The following is a 25,334-nucleotide window of genomic DNA, read 5'->3' on the forward strand; positions in this document are numbered from 1 at the left end:
AAAGATACTTTTTAATAATATTAATGATGTAGGCCTGAAAGCCATCCCATACTATGGAAAATACTTGGGATTAGAATGGATGCTGCAGAGATTGTAATGATACAGAGGTGTGTGTGTGTGTGTGTGTGTGTGTGTGTGTGTGTGTGTGTGTGTGTGTGTGTGTGTGTGTGTGTGTGTGTGTGTGTACACATACAGAGGGCGGCTAGCATTTTGGCCCTGGCGCCTGTGTTGTGGAGCAGCGTTGATTAACCTGTCAGTCACCACTGCACCCTGTCGCAGTGGACCCAATCATTCATTCATAGCGCGACATCAAAGCAGGATCAGGCGCTGTGACTGGCGGTGTCTGACATGTCCGTGAGAGCAGTGCTGCTTACTGTGGAGTGCCAGGGGGGGAGGTAGCGGAGGGCGGGTGGGGTATTTGTTGCTCGGTAGGAAGGAACTTGCGTACCAAGCGTTGGATTGAGTCCTTGATACTAACGAGCACATTTCTGGATCATACTTGTTGAACTAATAGCTTTGCTTTGAGTTTGCGTTTTTTTGTAGTAAATTCAAATGCAATAAATGTTCCGCCAGGATTCCACCACAGAGGTGGCTACATGATGGTTTCTAAAGGCGTTTAGAAACGTACATATTCTTACAGAGTAATCAGATTACATGTTTCATGCAGCTTTTCATGCTGTCGGGCATGGTGACATTTCTAAGCACGCCTTTGGCAATATCGTTCTGCAGCTGCTTTTACAAAAGTCCTTTTGGCTTCTGTAATCCTTAATTTCCTGTCATTCTGAATGGGTGGCGTTTATGCGGCATACAAAGAAAACTAATCGCCTGTTCGGATACCTGATGCATTTACAGGAAATAAAAATATGATGGCACAAAGTATACAAACCCTGGCAAAGAGATGTGGAATAAAAGGATTTCATATCCATGTTGAATGCCTAGCTACCTTTTTAATAACGCTAACCACTTGTTTTCTACCTGGCCCTCTTTCAATTGTTCAACTGTTGCTTCGGGACGGGTGCCTCTAAGCAATATTTATACAGGCATTAATATGCAGTCCTATTTTTGGAAGTCAGAGGACGTTTCAAAGCACTGCTGAAATACGGAGTCTGAACCACGAGCTGTGAGCTCCAAACTGAACCAAATAAAAGCTGTATGATATTTGCCGTTTTGATTCTACTAAACCTATTTAATGTTAAACATTAAATCTAGTAGAAGTAGTGTTATGTGGCTAAGTGATTTCACTTTGTTGCAAATCTATGATAGATTTCTCAATATGATTACAATTTAAAGCTAATACTTTTGTGCGTTAGATTGTGGCTTAAACATAAATGAGGAAAGATAGGGCATCCGTTAAAGTAATTATTAGACACCCCACACTCCCGTTACATTTATGATTGTCCAAGTCAGGTTGCATATTTATTGTAGTCCTGATGAAGGTTATGTTACACCTGAAACATGGGGTTTTAAAACAAGACTTTTGGCCTAGTCCGGTTGTTTTTGACAGGTTAGCACCCAGTGCAAGATTTTGCGTAATTTTTTCCATTTGTTTGTGTGCGAGTGGTTTATGAAATATTTTTACACCTTCGAACTCGTCTCGAGTTCTATTTGAAGTGTTGTTTTCGAGAAAGAAAGCTGTACTTGTGCACATCTTCAAAAGCTTGTCTAACATGTTTTTTTTCTTCTTACCCCTTTTTGTTCCAGTGACAGCTACATAGTGCGTGTTAAGGCTGTGGTTATGAGCAGAGATGACTCCAGTGGTGGGTGGCTACCACACGAAGGAGGTGGGCTCAGCCGCGTTGGTGTCTCCAAGGTTGTTTACCCAGAGGGCAGCGGGAGAAGCGATTTCCTAATCCACGGGGAGCGCCTAAAAGACAAACTGGTAATGAAAACATATGCATTTATTTGGAGGAAATATATGTTAAGATGTGAGTCTCGTTGGCTATGGTGTCCGGGCGATCATTATTAGAACAGGCTCCAATTGTTTTCATTACGTGATGTGATCACGTTTCCCATTTCATGCTGTGCTCTAAAGCATTGGAGGCACTCAAGGTTGTCATTCAGCACTGTCACTTGTTTGCCAGCTTTTTGGTAAGGGACCCAGCAGTTGCCACCGTCGGTGGACACAGTACAATGGCAGTCATGTTACCCGTTATTCCCTCTGAATCAAAGAAAAGAGCCCTTTAGGATTTAATCTTGCGGATCTATTCTAGATGATGCCTCAGACATTTCTATAAGAGGTACTCTGGAAGCTTCCTATCGGTAGTGACATTGAAGTCTTCCGCCAGGTTGACCTTATATTTTCACCTCTACCACCGGTAAATATGTTGACTTGCTAACTGCTCCGCATTTATCAAAAAGATACCAAGGAGGGGGTATAGTTAAATTAATGCAGAAGTTTGTGTTGAATCAACATTTTACTTAATGTACCATTAAAAATGAATGTTTCCCTTTTCACGGTCATGTGAAATTCATTCTTATGATGCTTGTTCTTCATGACTTTTTTGTTCTGTGTTAGGTAATTCTGACAATTATGACACTAGCATTAGACAAGGGAAGAGGTGATTGCCAAACCTTGTGTATACAGTCTATTTGTCAAACAGTCTTGTCAACAAAAAGAGATAGAGTAAAGATTATGAAAGCCAATCACAACTTTGATTATCATGGAAACATCAAATGCTACTCTGCAACCTATAGCTCAATAAACACATCACTACCACTTCTATAGGGGGCTGAATATTGTAAGTATGTATTGTTTGCTGAACTGTAACCTGTGCAATATTTGAGTTCCTATTTCTTTGTAATTCAATTTGATCATCTTGTACACCCTGCTTTGTGCTCTTCAATGTTCTCAATGAGTTTGAAAGAGACGTAATAAAAAGCATGAGCTAATAAATGTTACAGGATTATGCATGTGTGGGTGTATAACCAGAATCTTACACACACCCAAGGTGTGGGCTTCTGTTTAACCCCGAGGGCGAGTGATTTTGGCTCGGCACACACCCACCCAGGTTTTACTTTTATTTGGTAACGCACTTTTTGAAACGATACATTCTTGTGCTATTTGTTCTTACTGATAGCTGTAGGTACAGTAGTTGCTTTTGCAGCTCTGCTGTTTTAACATACCACTTGAAATGTAAGCGGCAATCCCGGCTAAGCATCAATTTTTTTGTTAACTTACCTGAATCGGGGGTGGGTACCCTGGAGCACATTGGTGGTCCTATGACAGACTACATCCCCGCCCGCCCCCCCCCCCCCCCCCCACCCCTCCTGCCCAGTTCAGGAGCGGCGAGCCCAGTGGCCAATAAAAAAAGCTGACATTGCAGCTTTCTATTGGTTACTCCAAGTGCCATGTGTGTAGTTGGCCACCATATTTGTAAAGGGTGGTGGTGGGGTTGTGTCAAAACCAGCACACCAAAGACTAAAAATATCTATACAACCGGGGGTGCCTAGATGTTGGGGGAACACTGATCATCTCAGTGAGCTCCACTTGGTTCAAGTTGTGTTAAGAAAAGAAAAAAAAGATATATAAATTAAGAAAATAGAAATTCCCAAGCAAAATTGCGGCTATAATGAATGAGTGTAATGTATTTATTGCAGTGATTCACAACCTTTTTTGTTTGGAGAAACCCCTGAAGTGTTTTGAAAAATCTCGGGGAACCCCTATCTGGCTGACACATATTAGGTTCATTTCACACCATGAGCCCCCTCTATTTAATACCACCCTCCCTACCCATGTATTTCTCTCCCTACCCATGTATTTCTCTCCCCTCCATCTCACTCACTCTCCCCCCTCCCATGTATTTCTCCACTGTCACTCTCACTCCCCCTCTCTCCTCTCACTCGCCCCCACCTTGCGTCAATTACCCCACTCTCACTCAATCCCCCCACAAGATACATACCAAAAAATCCCACCTCCCTAAATACATGTAACCCCACCCCGCAATACATAATAAAAATACCCGCCCCGCCAATACATATTAAAAATACCCGCCCCGCCAATACATATTAAAAATGCCCCCGCCAGCAGCACCCATCATCATCATCGTCCTCATATCTCTCCCCCAGCACCCTTCATCATCATCATACTCGCCCCCTGCATCTCACATCGGCAGCCCTATTTGCAGCAGGAGAGGAGAGAACGAGACTACTATTGCTGCTCTGTACCCTGTGGTTTGATTTTGCATTATTGTGTACTCACCTTACATTCTCCTGTTTTGCTGCTATTACAGTGTACCGTAGCACTTTTTGCTTGTTAGATTATCTTGTGTTGCTTAAGTTAACTAGGGCTTATTTTGTTCACTGTTTTAGGGGTACTGGGGTAAGGGAAGTACCTCTTGTTCCTTTGGGACAAGGGGGAACGGGCCTGAGGAAGGGGCTTGTCCCCAAAACGTTGCCCCCCCGTTTATCCCCCATTGTGTACACCCCCCCCTTTTTTTTCTTCACTTCCACTTTTTTCTATTTTTTTTAGTGTGTTTTGTTCTATTGTGTGGGTGTCATTTTGCTCCTTGTATATATTCATTTGATTTGTTGCTACTTTTCCTTTAGTCAGAGCGTGCTGGAACTATTAGCTTTGTTGGTTATTATGTAGGAGAATCTTGGGTCCTTCTTATGTTCCTTTGCACCCTGCATTTAGCTATACTATATTTTTCTATCTGACCGTGAATGCTGTCTACCATTTCTGTTCTTATATTAAAAATACCCCCGACAATACATATTAAAAATGCCCTCGCCACCTCAATACATTTTAAAAAGACCCCCACCGCCCCAATACATTTTTAAAAGACCCCCCAATACTTATTTTAAAAAAACGGGTCGCACAGGTAAAATCATCATCATATCTCCCCCAGCACCCTTAATCATCATCATCATCATACTCGCCCCCTGCATCTCACATCACCCCCCCCTGCATCTCACATCCCCCCCCTGCATCTCACATCCCCCCCCTGCATCTCACATCCCCCCCCCTGCATCTCACATCACCCCCCCTGCATCTCGCATCATCTCCCCTGCATCTCGCATCACCCCCCCTGCATCTCGCATCACCCCCCTGCATCTCGCATCACCCCCCCCTGCATCTCGCATCACCCCCCTGCATCTCGCATCACCCCCCCTGCATCTCGCATCACCCCCCCCTGCATCTCGCATCACCCCCCCTGCATCTTGCATCACCCCCCCTGCATCTCTCATCACCCCCCCTGCATCTCTCATCACCCCCCCCTGCATCTCTCATCACCCCCCCCTGCATCTCGCATCACCCCCCCTGCATCTCACTTCACCCCCCCCTCTGCATCTCACTTCACACCCCCCCCTGCATCTCACATCACACCCCCCCCCCCCCCTGCATCTCACATCACCGCCTTCCCCCCCCCCTGGTTGAGAATCACCGATTTTAATGTAATGAGTGGCGGTTTATCCCTGTACACGTAAGGACACCTTTTGTCACCTATACACTCTCCTTATTCATAGCTGGGACTAGAGGGGGGTGGTCATTGACCGCTCATTTAAGTAATAGGAGCAGAGGGACAAAATCTGCCTTGTGTTTTTACTTATGATGAATATTTGGAGTTATATTGGTCAATTGCTTTTGTTTTTCAAGGTATTCTTGTGTTTTAATGAAAGTTTTTTTATTTTTATTTTTTTTTAATTTTATTTTTTTAAAAGAACAGTCACACTATTCACATAACAGGCATGTAACATCTTTTCTATCCATTTTTTTTGAATGGTTGTTTTTTTGTATCGTCGAACAGCTTTGCAAACGTAGGGAAAAGAAAACCAGTGCAATAATCCTTTTAAACGTTCCATGAAAATATAAAATATGTTGAAAAGAAAGGGCAATTTGTAGATATAGTATGGATCCATGTCAATGGAACTGAATCTTTAAACTTGTCTATTAAGAAGATTTTTTTTTTTTTTTTTTTTTTAATATAAATACTTTTTCTACCTTTTTAATAGCTTTGTGCTGTAGTAGTGGAAAAAGAACCCACTGCATAGATTGAATAGCTACCCAACAGGGGTTGGTTTAGCAGAGCATGGATTTATAATCTGTTGGTTTGACCCTGTCCTATTGAATCAGGTAGGGGTGCTCAAGCCCCCCTCCTCTCCTCCCCCCTCCCCACCACAAGAAGCCAGGTCTTCGGGATATGCCACCTTCAGCACAGGTGGCTCAATCAGTCCCTGTTTCAGCTCAAGGTAAATAAAAATGAAGGTAGAGCACTGCCAAAAAAGAGAGCAACGGGCTGGGGTAAAAAATAACAATTATTTATTAGGCATATAAGCCAAAAGGACAAACACACGATTTAAAACTCTGACGCGTTTCCCGCCGTGGAGCGCTTTAGCACCGGTATATGCAGTTGCAGAGCAGCTGTTCCACCCTGAGGATTTTCTCCAGAGCTGCTGAGTGGATCCGGTTTCCAGCCAGTGTGCGGTCTGCGCTCCAGTCCCTTACCTGTACACCGGGAGCAGATCACAGCTGACGGAGACGACCATTGCGTAGGAGTGCATCGCCCTCCGTCTTCCCATCAGCCACCACCCCCTCCACAGCATTGGGCAGTAACACCGCGGGAGGCTCTTATTGCAGATGTCTACTACCATCAGCTTGTCCTTCTATACCGGGCAGCCGCCCCCGCATGTCCGAGTGAGGAGGGTTTACCCCGTCTGTTTGGGGGGAGTGTACCGTCGGATCGGATTGAGGGCACACCGGCGAAGTACAGGTGAGGTGGGAGCTGCACTGGCCTCACACATACCATTGGCTATTACTCACGGGACACTCATTGCCTGATTTTTTTATGCTTGCCGATTTGTAATGGTACTTCATTACGTTTTATGATACAGGACTTTGCAGTATTTGTAGCATCAGCTTGGGGGTTTCCCCCTTTTTTTCCCCTGTTTCAGCTCAGTTGGCTCAATCAGAGGCACAGTCTTTGAGCACCTGTGCTGGAGCTGGGATATCCTGAAATCCTGACCTGTTAAGGAGCTTGGGGGCTGGAGTTGAGCACCCCTGGAATAAGGTATTGGGGAAGGGGCCTTAGTGGCACCCGGTACATCGCCTCCTCTTTTCCTGTACTATGTGCCACTTATTTCTTTTTGCTTCACAAGAAAAGAGCGGAAATGTGAAGCACAAAAAATGTGCAGCAGGCAATGGTGCCAGCAAAAGCATTATAGAAACCATTTCTAAACCTATTTATTTTAGTCCATATATTGTACTTTAATTTGAGAAATAGTGACTCGTGTACGTATTGAACAGCAATATTGATGGGGTCAGATATAGGATAAAAGTAATTATTACCGTGTTTCCGGAAGTAGGTCCTTTCTTGAATGTTAATTTTGTCTAGGTTTGTGTTGTCTGCTTTTTATCTTTGGCAGTGGTAAGGATAATTTTTTTTCTTTTGAAAGAAACTCTTCTGTAATCTTTGACAAACACAAGAATGCAAATATTTTCATAGCTAACTTTTGCCAGACAAACAAATTGTTTGCCCTATAAGTGCAGCGTAACAATCGCTGTGGAGTTTGCTCCATCCCAACTGAGGTGTGTCATTGCCAACATGAGTCTTTCAGACACTGGTTACAGAATCCGAACTCCTTGTTATTAGCTTGGCTCTCTCATTTTCTTGCAGCATCAAAGTGTTTGATTTTTGTGAAACATTTGGCTAAGACTAGTGGTTAGCTATATGGTGATTGAAGTTCCATCTCCATGGGATCTTTGAAAAATCATTTACTGCCAGGCCAATGTGAGCAGTCTAAAGGAATGATATCCCTTCGTTTTATTAATTATTCTTGAGTGACGTCAAGTGAACAGACTAGTTTTACCTTTAGATATTGTAACCCATCTTTGGGATTACTATTGCTGTAAGGGGTTTACTGTGTGCGCCCGCACCGAATAATGCCTCATCATCACATAGTGCTGGGTGACTAGGCAGAATCCTAGCCCCGCCCTCTTCTGTCTAGTGATAGGGATGTAATGGCAGCATATATATATATATATGGGGAGAGGATTCTAGAAGGTCAGGTCCCAGGAGGAGTTAAAGAAGAGGGATCTCACTGTGATTAGTGTACAGTATATAGGTTTATAACATAGGGATGTCTAGGATAGGGTAAGGATTCCCATGATTGTTTTCTAGTTAGGGACAGTACCCTGTTAGCGTCCCCAGAGATGACTTCACACTACTCCTAAATGTTCACAGAAAGGCAGCCTATGCCCAGCAGAATGGGACATTTGGTTGCGGCCGTTTCGCCACGACCAAATGGCCACGGCTTCAGATGAAGCCTCTGCCGCATCTGATTCGCCACTGTAATCCCCACCGCCGGCTGCTGCTAAGGCAAGTTTTATTACTGGTTAGGGTATGGGGTTAATTTAAGGGGTTTTAGTGATTAGGGTATGGATTAATTTAAGGGTTTTTACGGTTTGGGGAGGGGTTTAATTTAAGGGGTTTTAACAGGTAGGGTAGGGTTTTTTATGGTAGGGCGTTTACTTACCTTGGCGGCCGTCTGCAGCTTCCGTCAGCGGAAGGTGTCACGGACATTTGGTCGATGCGAAATGGCCGTGGCCAAATGTCCTAGACCGATGTGCGGAGAGGCTCCACAAGCCACAGCCCCATCGGAGGATTCATAGCTGACTCCAACCCAGAAAGCCACGAGGTGGCATTCAGTACTCGAGACAAGGCCTGGCAAGGGCCCAAAGGAACTATCAATGCTACACAGCAGAGGGAACCTATAGGTAACAGGAGTTGGCCAGACCTCAGCACCTTCCTAGCGGGCTGAGATAAGGGGGCAGCTAGGGAAGAGGATGCCGAGAACAGTAATGATACTAATACACAAAGTGTACCGTGTAAATGAGACTTTACCGATGATTAATAAAGATGCTGTTTGTATGAATAAAGTTCCTGCCGCCCATCATTGCATTACCAACACCCAGCCTGCACGGATGCAGCACCCTGACAAGGGAATCAACTCTGAGAGAGCCAAGTTAAGAGGCATTTGATGTGAACTCTCTAGGAGCCGGGCAGGGAGGGTTAAATCATTTTAAAATACATTTTCAAATTTGCGAGGAATTCAAATGGCCACCCTTGTGCTTTGCTAAAAAAAAAAATAGCATTCTATAATTTTTTTTTTTTTTAACTGTTCTCGATTGGGATTTCACAGCGAGTTCATAAGTGAGCTGTCAAATGTTACAAATAGTAGATGACTTGTTTCTAAGCTGACTTTTTACTTTATTTCAATGTCAGTACTAGGTGGCATTATATCTTTCTTTAAGTAAAGCATTATTGTGGTGTGTATTTCTTATGCATACATTTTATTTGCTGCCAAATCCAGAGGATGAAGTGTAGGAGAACTGGCATTCAAGAATTGAAAGAGAGAGAGAGGAGGAAGAATATATTGCATGAGCTTGAGAAACAGTAGGACATTGGCAACAACGTCTGGGGCGATTGGGATATTATTGGTTAACCTCTTCACTCCCAATGCCGCCTGTAATGCTTTACTGACAGAGAAGGGAGCAATATTATATTGGGGATGTGGCTGTAATTCCACTCTCTTAATTTCTAGCATCTGTAGAACGGGCCTACAGCTTCCAGGTTCCCCTATTGCTATTTCACACTGTTGCAGAAGGTTTTGCAATGGATTCTTTGTAGTTTATGATGCATTTTATTGGGCCAACGCGAAGATTAGATGTGCTTGTATATGTCCATTCAGGACCACAGAGTTTCATTCTTCCTCTAAACAAAGGACCTCTGTGGTTTGGAAAGCTGGTGAACACCATCATCTAGTTTAATGTGTCGCAACCTTCGAAGTTGCCACGCTGGGGGTCACTTCAAAGAATCCCGTTTTCTTTCGGACATATACAGCCGCTAATATAAATGCTTTGGAAAGGAGCACCGACAGGTAAAAATAAATACGTTGATTACATCATCAGACACGATGAGGTTATAGGGGGATTCTGCGTCATAAAAATGCAGCCCTTCTCGATTCTAAAACTCCTTGTTGCAATAGCCTATTCGTTGTTTTTTTGTTTTGTTTTTTTTGTCCTGATTCTTTCCATTTTACACGACATCACTCGGATTATGTGTCAGATTGTGAGTTCATATATTTTGACCTTCAAAAAGCCTTCTATAGAAGTGAATAGGAATGAGACTTGTGTGTGTAAATGCTTATTTTGTGATTTTCAAATGAGAATTGGGATTTAAGAAAAAAGGGGAGGGGGGCTTCAATTGTCTGTTTACGCCACAAATGTTTTTATTAGGACTGCACCTTTTCTATTCTCATGTGCTGCACAAGTTCCCCAAGTCTCTCAAACTTCGTCCGATAAGTCTGGCCAAAGGTTAATAAACTGAAAAGGAAGGAAGAAAATAGGTAACATGCCTGTTACATGTAGCCAGGGATTCTCAGACAGCGGGCTCATGTACTACAGCTGCGTGTCACTGGCCTCCCTATCTTTTCTTTTTTTAATATGTAATTGTGTTCTGGATTTTGTATGTGCTAATTAAGAGGTGTATGCAAAAGTTAACACACAAATGATTTAAGTGGTTTACGATCCGTACAAGTTTGAGAACCCCATGTGCAGACAGGCTGCAAATAAGGCCGTGCACGCTGACGGTATGAAGTAAAATAGCCGTCTTTGGATGCGTTGGTTCGTTCTTTGTTTCCTCAACCCCAGCGCTTGCAGTGCATTCCATAGCAGATGTAGCTGTATAACCAACTTGTGTATACAAACCTTGGTGTGCCCCAGTTAAACCCTAACGAAAACAGTAGGAATGTTGTCACTTCTCTGTGTTATGCTTTTTGCAGGATTCAATCTGCAAAGCTAGTTGATGCATTTCCTAATTTGTGAAACAATTAGATGGAAAGGTGATCCATTCTGTAGCTCACTTTTACCATTCCAAATTCATTTTGCTCCCAGGATAGTGTGGTACATTATATTCATGGAAGTGATATACCCAACCAATGTGTATTGCCAACAGCCAGTAAAGGGGCAGTCCATCCTAAAATGAAGGTGAACTAAGGACATGGCTATGTTTTTATAGGATAAATGCAGCCGTGTGACACGTTTAAAACATTACGTTATTACATTACTTTTAACACTGCATGGTAAACAAATCCGTTGCGGTGTCTGCATTTTATTACAACTTTTATCAAAATGTATTTTGGTGATATTAATCAAACAAATTAACACACAGTGGGAATCCAACTAACCCAAAGAAAAGGAGAACATTGATTTCCCACCGTAAAATGGTAACATTACGGAGCATTCCATATGTCTACGGATGCCAATTACACTAATTAGTTGTTTAACAAAAATGTTTTGTTTTTTTTACCCTCTATTTGGGTGAACACAGCCTTGTTATATTTATTTGTCTATTTCCATACAAGGGTAATAATGTCTGACTGTTGTAGAAGATCAATGAGCTGTGCTTTAAAGCTCTTGCAGTTGCCATGATGTGCTTTGTTTGTTTTCTGCATGATAAATACCCCCGTTTTAGTGTCGCTGCTCCAGTTGTTACATGTTTCTGTAAGCAAATGTTCAGGAACCATGAGCGGGGGAGAAGGAACAAGTAGCTGTTTGAGTAGCCTAAGGAAGCCAAATGTGTCTCTCAATTAGGGCTTTTAGGGGTACATTTTGTAACCACCACCCCCTTTGCTGTATCAGAATGTGTTGCTGGTACCTCTGGCAGCAAAGGGATAACACTTTTAAAGGATAAATATTTAAGTGAAAAAGAAAATTGAAGCAAGCTAAAGTGGCTGTTATTCTATGTCAGTATTCTTTGTAAGGGTGAAAGCCCCTTTATGAACCGTTAAAGTATACCATTGATACAATGGTGTACGGTGCCTGTTTTTCTGTCGGAGGTGGTCAAATCTTTTTATTTGAAGGTGTTCATTTGCTTTTCTTGTTTTTTTGTCTTCGACCTCCTAGGTGTTATTGGAATGCTATTTAAAGAAGGACTTGGTCTACTGGAAAGCAAATCCAACGTTTCATCACTGGTTGGTTGACAACAGGAGGTTTGGCCTCACCTTCCAAAGCCCTGCTGATGCACGAGCCTTTGACAGAGGAGTACGGAAAGCCATTGAAGACCTCACAGAAGGTAGTGAAACTTAAGACCCGCATTCCGTCTATTCTTTGCCTTGGGGTGTGGAGCTTGCGAAATCCGTCACATTCCAGAACTCCCTTTTTTTTCTGCTGGTGATACCAGAAAAACCCTGAAGCTGGCTGAATGTTGGCAGGGAAACAAAGGGGGGAGGGAGGGGCTTTTCTACTTTTGTCCCATGTCACCTGCACTTATGAGGAAGAAATAAAGCATAATTTAACCCTTTCAGTCAGGAGGGGCCAGTGACACATGACTGCTGTGGAAGAGCCCAGCGTTTAAGGTTTGGGGCTCCTGCTAAATATTACCACACAGCTCTAACCTGCTGCTGGCTTTGTTTTTTCTTCTATTTAAGGAACATGACCTTACTTGAGCTTTCACACGTATTATGATAAGATTTAGACATGTTTTATTTGGGACAACCTTTGATGCTCTTAGAGCAACGAGCAGGGGCAGTGACTGACAGTGTCGATGCATTTCTCATCCTTTTATTCTTTTGAGTGCCTGCATATGTATTTATGAACCATGGTTCTCCTTCATTATTATTGTGCCTTTTCTAAGTGCCCAAGATTGAGCCCTATGACCCTTATTAATTCCCTTTTCAATAATGTTACACTGCTTTATCCAGAAACACAGTTTATGCCTATATTTTCACTTTAAAGTTGGCTGTATCCGTAATATTTTTTCTTTTCACCAGTTGTAAGTTAAGAAAACATTGCTGGAGTCAATAAATAATCATACCTTCATACTGTAAATGTCCTCATTATTCATCATTTTGAATCTCCAGTCCATTCCTATTGATTGCGTTTTCTAATCTGGTTCAAATCCTGTTGGATAAACCCCTGCTTTATGTTGGAAGGCAGCAGCACCAAGCCAAATAAAAAACTAGAACCCGTGCTGTTTATTAAATGCTACATTAAATGCTACATTAATGGTACCTAATGGTAGCATTTATATACCACGTGTCATGCAAACAGGATCCCGATGTATTTCAAAATAACCTGTGCCTCTGAGATGCAGTAAGAGCAACCCCTCACTTTCTCGGATAGATATAAGAAAATTACATCACTGTTGCCCATTTAAAGGGATTTCCTAGGGTCGCACCAAGTTAAAAAAAAAAAATACCCCCCCCCCCTTGTGTGTGCGAGTCCAGCATTCTTCTAGCCGCTACAGTATGCATTCTTCTTAGCTAATATATACTGAACAGTGTACCTAGGTCGTAAACGTATCTGAAGCAAATGGTTAAATTCTGATTCACGAAGTTTCCTACATATCAGATATCTTCTCTAAGCCATCTAGTCTACCTGAAAGAAAGGTAAGACTTGTTCAGCAGCACACTGGCAGTACGCCCGGCATGGCTTGGTTACACTTTTTTCTTCAATAATGCACTAGAGCATTTCTACTTATCTAATCTTCAGCTTTTATTACAAAAACTTGCTCATAAGAAAAATCTTTTAATAGCTTTCAGGCGGAAGTGGGCTTATGCAACTGCTTGTTTTTTTGTTTTTTTTAAAGAACATTCACGGCTTAAGGGAACTTATAAGACATTGCTCAGTAGTGGTAGGGTTGCCAGGTGTCCGGTATTGAACTGGACTGTCCTGTATTTGGATACTCTGTCTAGTAAAAGATGAGGTACTGTAATACTGGACATGTATGTGTCCGGTATTTTCCTCCCTGGTTATAGTGACCTGATGCACCTTTCACCATTGAGTCCAGTATTTTTGGAGAAGCCACCTGGCAACCCTAAGTAGTGGTCATCTTCCAAATAAACAATCCCTCATTACATTAACCACTGATGTTTTATGCCTCTTTCCTCTAAAAATGAATATAATTATAAAAATAAAGGTTTCTCCTTTTTAGATTTCTGGCAGACAACAAATAGATTGAGCCCTGTGCAATCTTATGCTTGTATTCGTATCCATTTAACATGATACAAAAGAAAAATGCACTATTCCTATTGTTTCTTAGGTTTGTGCTTCCCTCATTTGTTTTCTGACACAATTGTTACAGTGTCCTTGTAGAAATAAGCTTAGGCAATATTGATGTGTAGGCCATATGATTTAAACGTCCTATGCAAACATCTTATTTAAACTGGACTTCGAGGAAGCCGGATGAACTAAATAAAGCCGCTCTGCACGCTTAGTATCTTTGTACATGAAAATCAGGGCTCAGAAGGGCTTGAACAGAGATTATTAGTGTATAAACCCATTACATTGTTTTAAGCTGTTAATATCATTGTACATGGTTTCCAAATGTATTTGGTGTTCAGATCACTGAGCAACACTTAGTCATTTTCAGCCCGTATGAACTCCGTTCCACGTAAAGCTTTTTATAAACCAGGGCGAGAGGCTCAGGGCTCCATTTCCATTGGATGTCAAAAGTTAACTTTCCTAAATAAAAGTTTATAAATTGAAAAAAAAAATTATTGCAATGCAACCATTTCTAGAGAATTCAAGATGCTATATGAAAAGACTTATGTTCATTATTTTTATCCCCGCACCCCCTAGACAGGCCTAAGAAACCAAACTGTCTATTTAGCTGCTGTTTCTAAAACAGAGAGAGATTTGTTTTTGCCTCAAGCTTGGGAAAAACAATAAAAATGTATTCCATAGATTCAGCCCAATTCAATTAATAGTTCAATATGGTCACAACTAAATGTGTGCATAAGCATGTCGTACTTGGTTTCCCGCTCCCCCTCCCCCCCCCCCCCTTTTGCCCTTTTTAATGTATTAAGCTTCCTAGCAACTATTTAGGAACCTACACCGCTTCCTCTTGAAACAGGCAGCCATATTATGTGCCCTGGGATAGCAGGATCTTTGCCGATCGATCAAGGGAGAACGAATCAATTGGCAGCTTAGATAATTGCCTTGCCGCAAAGACCTATTGCATTTATTAAAACAAACCAAAAAAATCCCATTATTATTAAAGCAAGAGGAAATGCCCCTGCTTTTATTTCTTTCATTTTGTTATTTCCTCCTGTAAAATTATAAGGTGTTTAATAAAGGCAGATTTTTCAATATGAAAGAGCTGCTTTATATGCTCCAGGCGCTCAAACATTTACATTGGTTTGCTGCATTGCACAGTTTTACACTGATATAAAGTTAGCTTTTTTAATTTTTTTTTAAATGGAATCCTTTTATTCTAAAAATGTTTGCGTGTAAATAAACCATGTGTTAATCAAATTGCTCCTTCTCTTTTAAGGATCCACAACGTCTTCTTCGACAATTCATAATGAGGCAGAGCTTGGTGATGACGACGTGTTTACAGTAAGTGTAGTGCCTTGAACAATGCGTGTATAGAAAGCAGATTCAAAAGCCTTTCCACCCTGTGGCACGAACATGGCCAGCTAGCTGCTTCTTGACACATTACCGGATGAGGTGATTGAATGTCACAATTTTGACCTAATATGCTGTTGTACAAATACTCCCAAGGTAACCGTGTAGAGTAGACAATGGGTTGCTAAGCAGTCTTCTTGTTGCTACAATTGACAAAAATATGCCAAGGAATTCGCTTACACACAAAGCTCAGGGGTATATAACTGTTCAATACAAGAAAATACAGCGTGTTAACGGTTTCACGAAAATACCAACAATCTCGAGGTGTTACCGTTCTGGTTAAGCTATGTTTTCATCGGCTCATGTTTAAGAGCACATAAACAAAGGGCTTCCACAATCCTGAAAGTGTGCAGATTAAGGTTAATATTTTTAGCAACCTAATATTCATGTTTTAAAGTAACGTAGGATTAAGGTGTAGTATTCAGTTTGTTTTATGGCACGATGATAATTAATCTAGTATGAAGCAACATCATATTCCACTCTGGAATGTCAGGTGAAAATGTTGAACACTTTAGCAAGCCGGATTTTAACGCTGTGCAAGATAAACCAAGGTCACGGCAAAGTAAGAGAGGAGCATGTCCTACATACCGCTCGTTGATTCGGTGACCCATTTACTTCCTTTCTGAATATGTAACACCCACACCTTTAACAGGAATTACAAGTGTACTTGAGACGTAATATGGAAAAGTGAACCCTAATAGCATGAGCAACTAATAATTGATTGGGACCTCAATGCTCTGACTGCATATGTATAAACTCTACGTAAGCTGATAGAGGCATTTACTGCAATCAGGTAAGCACTCAGGATAATTCTATATTGTTGAATGGGCCTTTTCCTGCAATCAGCCGCTTGGTCCACTATAGAAATACCCCCTTAGTGTAATGTTAATGAGAGGTATGCGTCAGGGGGTCCCTTCAGGTTTCCTGCAGCCTTCTCTGACCAGATTCTTTCAACAGTTGGCATTCTGTTCCCATCTGTTCTTTTGTCCCAGTTCTAAGAGACAAACAACAGCAGGCTGGGTTAAAAGGTGACTTCCTGTGCTCCAGAGAAAAACTATCATTAGCAGCTGCTTCCCAGCTACCTGCCAGATTGATTTATGGAATAAGATAGGGGAGGGGAAGGAGCACATGGCTTCTATGAACTAGAAAGGTTTGCTGTTTGCTAAGAGCTGTGTGTGTGTTAGCTGGTGTAAAAGGCATAGCATGTGCATTCTGACTCTCCAAACTTGGAGGCCAGATAATGTAACCAACTAAATATTTTCACAAGGGAAGTGTGCACTATGACAAAGCACAAATATCACGTAGAAGTGTGTGTGTGTGTGTGTGTGTGTGTGTGTTGTTTCTATTGTCTTCATTAAAGGGATACTTTGAACTACTTTGTGTTGTTGGCCCCTTAGGCAGCGAGAAATGTAGAAAGTCCGATCCCATTTAGCACAACGTGAAAATATTCCACCAACTTCGCTACCATTTGTATTTCTTCATATTTTAAGATATGTTTAATAGCTTTTTGAGTCTAGACTCTTAACACTTACACTGAGCAGCACAACAATATCGCTAACCAAATGTCATTTGGTTGGTGATGTTAATTTTGCAGTGGTTTCAAACTTGATCAGACGTGAGTTATACAGCATGTCATAATAATGGCCCTATATTTAGCAGGCCCTGGAAACAATATTTCACAGCAGTATTTTCAAATGGATGTCTTGGTTGCTAGGCGCACGCAAATATAAGGATGCAAAGAAGAAAACTTGTGGGCATGCACCACATTATAGTAGAATTATTTCACTGCTTGTTGCACATCTCTTCAATAAATGCAAGGGTTTACCCCTTTGCGTTTGTGACATAAATAGTTACCCCACTTTCAAGGTAGTGAGAGCGTAACGTTTCAGGCATGGGGCCCTTCATACAAGTCAGGTAAGTAAGATACATCCCTATTTTTCTAGAATAAGAAACCATTAGAGCATTTCACATTATGTGGTCAGAGTGCAAAGTCTGAAGCCATTTACCAAGGTCAGAAGTCCGTAGTAAATTCAGACTGCCGGTGAAGTTTTGGCAGAGCCTGGCATTGGCATCCTGGTTTGTGTTTTCATTTGCGGGTGTAGTGAATGCTACTGCACCATGAATACTATCGGCTGCTATATATGAAGGACCTATGCCAGCCATGTCAAGTGTCATTAATTTGTAGTATCTGCAGTCTTTTATATAATTGTTAAACTTGTATTAAATATTAATGGTACCCACTTGTATACAAGAGCACAATCCTTTGAAACAATGGAACAAAGCACTTTATCATATTTACACACTATAATGTAAATTTGTGAGTCACAACCCCCAAATCTTACTCATGTAGGCCCATTGACTTTGACTCCTTTGCTCTTGGATTTGTAAAGATCCCATTTCATTGTCTTTCCTCGCTGAAGCTGATGAAACGGCTCACTGTTCCGTGTCTCTGGAGTCTTTGAAGCACAAAGCCGAATGAATGAGGACAGTGTTCCCTTATGCAAACACTGTCAAAAGTAAACTTGCAATGGGGCAGAGTTGGCCTTTTTTGTTCAGACCAGGGTTTTTTATGTCACGCACTGAGTTTTGAAAGAAATGGCATTAAAGAACCAGATTTTATTTCAGAAATGTTTAATCTCTTGTGTACCAGAAAGACCGGCACTGTGCAATAAGTTGCGGGGCCCTTGTGGCCGTGAAGGCCTTCATGCAAGTCCAAGTAACACTTATGAAGCTGTAGAATAGTTAGTGATGTTTGGGTAAAATAAAACCTTTTTTATTTTTTAAACCACTTCATTGGGGCTTTAAACCCTTTTGCTGTTCGAGTGGTGTACAATGCCAGTTGCATGCCCTTCTTCGAGTGCAGGGTGTGGAAAAAAAAAGGGTAACGCACCTGCCTTGATTTAGATTACATGCACGGCCCCATGAAACATACATGAGTAATAGACAGCCTTATCCCAAACACAGAAGGTTATTTGTAGTCTGCAGAAAAGGATTTCCTGAAGTTGCAGGAAATTATACAGGATCAACAATCATGTGGAACAGGAAGCAGTGTCATCAAATAACATTTCACGTCTGCTCTGTAGGCTGCTTGTCCACTACAAGAGAAATTGTAAACTATTTGCGCCCAGGTTTCTGGTTCCTTCGGCCGTGTATATTCTCTGCAGTTGCCCTTCCAGCACGGAATAGATTTATTGCATGAGGCTTTTGCTTTGAAAATTGGTGTTTTCTGGCATTTTCTTTATTGCCTGTATATGCACATATAGATCCATTGAGCTGTATATGGGTTGGTGGATCTGTAAAAGCCACTAACGCACGCTTTTTACTTGCACTGAAAATATAAATATATATATATATATATGTGTGTGTGTGTGTGTGTGTGTGTGTGTATGTATATATGTGTATATATATATATATATATATATGTATATATATATGTGGTGTTCTGGGCCACGAGAACTTTACCTACAGCTGCAATGCGATATTAATAACAGAAGTAATTCATTGCCTGAAATATGCAAGAGATTTATCCCTATTATTTGGAAGGATTTGTTGTAGGGTTTGGCGCATTTTGCATCACCTTTTATATGTTTTTTTTTTATGGTTCTTAAGTGAAAGCTTGTAAATGTCATTTGCCTGGGCATTTAATGCCTCGTAGAGGAAAATAATGAATAAAAACTTACCTAGCAGGTGATAACCCTTGTTTTATTGGGATATCTAAATTTGTTTGACAAACGTTCAAGAGTAAATCCCTCCTTTAAAACATGTCTTGAAAGTGTTACTCTAATAAAAATGAAATCATTTAATAGCATTTAAGTATGTACTTAATTCACATATGCAGCTGGACTGAAGGGTAATCGGTGTTTTTGGTATTGCACATTCAGGTGTACTGAAGAAGCACCAAATGCTACCACATCCCATACAGAATGCTTCTCCAACTGGCTATTTATATCAAATACAGTGCAAGTGATTGCAAAGGTCTGTCAGCACCATACATAAAGAAAATCCTGTATCCATCTATTTTTGCCTTTTTCTGTTTGTACTTATTATATTCTTTGCTACAGAAAACTACTTACAGAGTTTTACAACAGTTTCTCCATAGTAGTTCTGCAAAATATTTTGTAGGGCTTATTTGAAATGTTAAATTGCTTAACTGTCCTGTGATCACTGCCACTTTAAGCACAGGAAATAATTCTACAGGAGTTTCGACGCAAAACAAGCTGTATTTAGTAGATTGCAAAATCTTTCTTTTCTGTCGGTAATAACAGCAGCCATTTTATACAATACTGAAAGGTATGAAAATGGATACATGTGTTTTATTTATCATGGATTGGGCATTGCAATATGGGCATACTTTGCTAGAAGTAGTATTGCTACTGCTTCTGAACCTTGTATGCATTGCTGAGTGATGTTGAAATGACTTTGTGTGAAACTCTAAATACATTTGCATGGGACCTGACTCCTCCTGATGTTATCCTTGAAATGGAATCCAGCCACTCTTAATTCAAGCTTCCTAATCCCGGAGGCCAGCGGAGGCTTATTATGGTAACCGTTTTGTTTCCCTTTCCTCCATTCTCAAACATCCTGTTTGGTGCTGTCGACTGTTGCATGGGATCTCAACTCCAGTCGTCAAGACTTTCTTCCCCCCCCCCCCCCGCCCTCCCTCTCCCCTCCCCCCCTGCCCCCCCCCCCCCCCCCCAGATCAGGTTTTAATCCTATCCCTGCGTCCGCACTCATGGTCAAAGACTGAGCCACTGATTTAGCCACCTGTGCTAAAGGAGGGATATCATGAAACCCTGACCTGTTGGAGGGTCTTGAGGTCTGAAGTTACACACGCCTGGCCTATTGCTTACACCCTTCATTTCTCATCCCACTGCGCACCTATGCTTTATGCTCCCGCGTTTCTGTTCCTGAGAGTTCTCCAGTACCTTTCCAGAGATGGAATAAACTGGCTACTGTGAATTCCCATAGAAATTATTGGTGAAATAAAAAAAAAAAACGAAACTCCATTATGTTGAAAGACACAAATTTTCATTCTTGGGCTTCATCTTGGTATGAACATAGCTCAAATGTTGATTTTGCAGGGTATTCCTTATTGTACCTTTCATACTAAAGCAGCAGGCGTAAGTGGAACTGCCATTAGCTTTAAGATGTTGCTAAAATAGTGATTTAGTAGAGAAAAGATCAGCTGAGGTTGTCGCATTGTTAGTGAGCCTTTTTGCTCCATTTTCTTACCTAGAACGGGTTGTGACTGCACAGCTACTGATTTAGTCCATTTGCTAGATTTGAATGCTGGTTTGGACACATTCAAAATAACCTTATTTATTCTTCTGCATTAAATACAAGAAAAGATGCACTCTCACGACGTAAAGATCCATCTCAGGTGCGGGTGTGTCGCAGTAAACAGATCTCCCATTGTCTTGAGAAAGGTCTAAAGTGTTGACCAAAAACGTCAATTTTATTCCAATAAATCTTAAATGTAATATTTTTCCACCAAGTCCTCTAGAGCAGGTTAGGTTTTCAGGATATCCCAGCTTCAAGCACAGGTGGCTCAGTTTAAGACTGAACCTCTGAGCCACCTGTGCTGTGTGTACACACACACACACACCGACACACACACACACTTCCAAAATCCGAAAACAATTATTGGAAAGTGTACGAGGTGCTCAGGGATAATAGTACACGTATCATCAACAAATGTGTGACAAGACTGTCACACCAGATCCCTATTGATTGCACTCCGTGTAAATATAATTGGGAGAACTTGATAAGCCTACGGATGCCAGTATCCTGGAACAGCAAATATATAGCCATTGAAATACCCAGAGGGAATACTCGTCTAATGCAATGTAGGAAAATAATGTTTTAATTTTGTATAATGTAGACAACGACGCAAGTGATCATTTATATACAGTGAAAATAGTGTAAAATAAAAGCAGGGATATCCTGAAAACCTGACCTGTTGGGGGTGGGGGGGGCTTGTCTTCTGGAGTTGAGCACCCCTGCTTTTGACTGCCGTCTTTTCCCTGCATTTAGGAGATCTGCTTACTTGTATGCATTAAAAGCATTTTTTTTTAATATTCCCTCTAAACTTAAATAGCTCTAAACGTGTTCTACTTTAAAGCCAATCATTTTCATTCAGAAAGAGTTAATTTTATTATAAAGCCTTTTAAATCCCAAGAGCACTTTTTAGAAGGTATTGGGGAGATGTATCGGCATATACAGAGTGCAAATAAATGTTTGTTTTGATACATTTCTCCATTTTCGCCTGCCGTTTGTGTCAAATGTAAGAGAAAAATGACAAATGTCAGTCAAATGCAAAATAAGTCTGCCTCCATTATATTAGTCGTTCACTATGTAATAAACACCTACTTTACTGTATTGGTCTGGTTGCTTGCTATTTTTGTGTGAATAAATGCTTGTGTAACTATGTGGTGTTAAACACCTCCTTAGAGAAAAAAAAACTGGTTTTGGAGCTTGCACTCCTATTACTCACTACTGGAATAAGTTTAGTGGTGACGCACCATATACTGTCGGGGGTCTGATCCCGTGGGATAACAAGATTAAATGGTCGGAAGGCAGCGGGAACTCGTAGAGTTGAAGAAAAAGTTTCTTTATTGAATATACATGTTCATTCATTCATTCTACGAGTGCCCCCTGCCTTCCTGCAGAGTGTTCTGCTGTCTAAGGCTGCATCCATAGAAGGACAAGCAGCGCTGAGCCGTGCGGACGCTCCGCGCTGAGCCCCTCCCTGCATCCTCAATGAGGATGTCTTTAGAGGGGGCTCAAGCGAGCGTCCGCAGGCGTGCTGAGGCTTTGGAATTTTCAGCCTGAAAAAACATCCAATCAGCCTGAAGCAGCGTCAACGTCACAGCGCCGTGACGTCAGTGCGTCGCGGGCGATTGGCCCAGCGATGTCACTGCCCCGCCTCCAACCACCTCCCCCCGGCTCCCTTTGCGCATGCTGGCTCAGCAGGCGATCCTCAGCGTCAGCGCGCCTCCGCTCTGCTGAACCCTGTATGGCCCCGGCCTTTGGCTGCACTTATAGTGCCGGCGACGACGCAACGTCGCGGCAAAACAAATGCATTGCCACCGTCGCGTGCACTTATAGTAAGCGCAACGGATTGGTCGCGATCGCTGGAAGTCATCTCTATTTTATTTTCCAGCGACCGGTGCCTGACCGGCGCCGACACTATAAGCGTAGCCTAAGGCCAAGTCCATAATGACTTTAGCCGTTGCTGAGGGAAAGTGGGTGCTTTCCCCGGCCTTAGTTCGCGCGCCGTCGGGGGCGGGCCAGTGACGTCACGGAGCTGGTTCGCCCTCATTGGGCGAACCGCTCACGTGACCGGCCCTGCGCTCCCGTGAGCGTCAAAACTAAAACTGACTTGTCGGCTACGCTTCCGCACGCCTGCGGAAGCGTGAGCGTGGCTCAGCACGGGTCAGCGCCTAACCACTGACCATGCCCACGGCCTAAGGCTACGCTTACAGTGCCGGCGACGTCAGGCTACGGTCGCTGGAAAAATCAAATAGAGATGACTTCCAGCAATCGCGACCAAGCCGTCGCTCCGTCACGTCGCGCTTATTATAAGCGCATGCGACGGCGGCAATGCATTTGTTTTGATGTTACGTCGCTGTTGTCGGCACTATAAGCGCAGCTTAATCCTTGCGAGCGTCTGCCTCTCCCCACTCCTGTTCTTAGTGTGCCAGGGTTATGAGGTGCCTGTATAATTTACCTTGTAGACATTGCAATGTGCAGTGAACCTGGGCACTTCTTTTGATAATCCTTTATTACTGTTTGATTGGAAAAAAGAAAAATAAGAGGGTGTTATGGCATTGTCTAGATTTTGTTCTGAAAATGGGCTTTGAGGATTTATTTTTGAAAGCATTGGGTTTTGTCAACTTTTTTTTTTTTTAAATTGCAGCCCCTCAAAAGCGTCTTTAATTTATTTTCAAGATTAGCCACAAGAAATCACTAAATGTAGGGTAAAATAAATATTTATTTCTCTGCGTTAAAAAAAGCAGTGCAGATACCTAGGGTTTTTTTTTTTATTACTTTGGCTATGTCATGTTGAACTCCTGGAAACTGAAGAAAAACACATTGTCTTAAAGTGGACCATGTGGAACCCGAAGTATAAATTGCAAGGCAGTTTCTGCAAGGAGATTCAGCTCTCGACTCCTGAAGGTGACACCCTGAGCAGGCTGTGCATACAATTACTGTGAAACGGAGGCAACACTGGCCCAGTGACAAGAGGATGAGTGACAGCTTCCTGTTAGCACAGTGAAAAAGATTAGGAGAACTGCTTTTCAGTGTACATAGCAGTGTTGGCCAGAGCTGGAGCAGAATAGGGAGAGACAATGAATTGTGGATTCTTGCTTCTGTGTTTTTTTGTCACATGCATTTTTAAAGCGGCCCTTTATTCTACCGGGGAAACGACCACACTGCAGCACACTGTGATCTGACCTGACTACATGCTAACAATCCCCAAAAATGCCTGTGCCATAAAATTCTGAGCCCCAAAATTCACAATGTTTTCTAGCATCGAAGTCTACCTGGTAAATCCCTAAAATATATATATATATATATATATATATATATATATATCTAGCTATGATGCAGTTATAAGGAGTAAAGCCTGCTGGGTACTACTGTGCTTCATACTGGAGAATTGTCTTCTTTTGGGACTTATTTAAGTCCATTTTCCTTTGGATACAAATATATTCTGTACAGGGCATCCTAGTCATTATAAGCCTTGGGTACATGCCGTCCACATCCTTAGGGGCGAGATGTACAAAAATGGTTTGCATGACTTTTCCTGCAGTTTTCTGTCTCTTTGTGATCATATAAAGACCAATAAATAGTTCTACAATTGCCTAACGTGTAGTACTAAATCCAAATTCTGACATTTCTGACAACTTACTGATATTTCAGAATTCACATTTTAATCTGGTCTGTAACTGTTACATACGCCTATAATATATATTATCTAACTGTGAATACAATGTCTTGTATATAACGTATACCCTATTCACTTATGTAACTGTACTTGTAACCATGTATTATTTGTAATCTTAACGCTGTGCCCAGGACATACTTGAAAACGAGAGGTAACTCTCAATGTATTACTTCCTGGTAAAACATTTTATAAATACGGTAAACTAGATAGATCATAAATGCCCTCTATGGAGACCTCACTTGCTGTCTCGCCTATGACAAAGCAAATGAGAAACCATCCAATAAGGCAGCTATGCCCTGGTTTCCCTGTAATTATTTGTGTAACCCTTCCTGTGTCCCCTGCTGCTCTAACTGGTGTCCTTCACAGAAAGACATTGTTTGCTCATTAACCCTGGCATTGCTGTGTTCAACTTAACCAGCCCTTTAATTGCACGTATGAAAACTTTCATGAGTGGGATGTGGTTATATTTGCTTACAATAGAGGAAAGTGATGTATCCTTTTCAGGGTGGTGAGAACATAAGTCCATTTGAATTGAGTGGCCTATTGTTAATGACATTGTCATTGGTTCTGTGAGCTGGGTATTTTGTCACTGCTGTATAGATGCATATCGCGTTCTGCTCTGCTTCATCGTCCAATAAAACTATTTCCTCTGATTTTTAAGTCACAGTACAAATATATTTTAAGCATTTCGGTTGCATCATCTGTTGAGTTCTATTTTAAGGCCAGCTTTCAGTGAAAATACAGGGTGGTGATCTCAACTGTCTATAAATGATCCCTGCTGGACTTTAAAATACCAGCTCTACTAGTAGTGTGGGAAATGTCTGTGTTGAACAGTTTTGGGAACGGGGTGAATGCTAGTGAATTAAAATTGCTCAATGTGTTGTATGGTTGACTTTTTTTCACGTTGAGGAGCTAATAATAATAAATAATAACTTTATTTCATATAGCGCTTTTTTCCCAATGGGGCTCAGTGCTTCA

At 41.7% G+C, this 25,334-nt stretch overlaps 1 protein-coding gene across 1 annotated transcript in view; it reads left to right on the forward strand.

The window, feature by feature from the left end:
• Window positions 1-25,334, forward strand: part of SPRED2 (sprouty related EVH1 domain containing 2) — an 87,209-nt gene that overhangs the window by 51,099 nt on the left and 10,776 nt on the right. Inside the window, exons 2-4 of the mRNA XM_075596109.1 lie at window positions 1,702-1,879; window positions 11,903-12,071; window positions 15,273-15,337. Coding sequence (XP_075452224.1) covers window positions 1,702-1,879; window positions 11,903-12,071; window positions 15,273-15,337 — 412 coding nt within the window. The remainder of the gene's footprint in view (window positions 1-1,701; window positions 1,880-11,902; window positions 12,072-15,272; window positions 15,338-25,334) is intronic.

Source organism: Ascaphus truei, chromosome 4 (genome assembly GCF_040206685.1).
Source record: "Ascaphus truei isolate aAscTru1 chromosome 4, aAscTru1.hap1, whole genome shotgun sequence".
Lineage (NCBI taxonomy): Eukaryota > Metazoa > Chordata > Amphibia > Anura > Ascaphidae > Ascaphus > Ascaphus truei.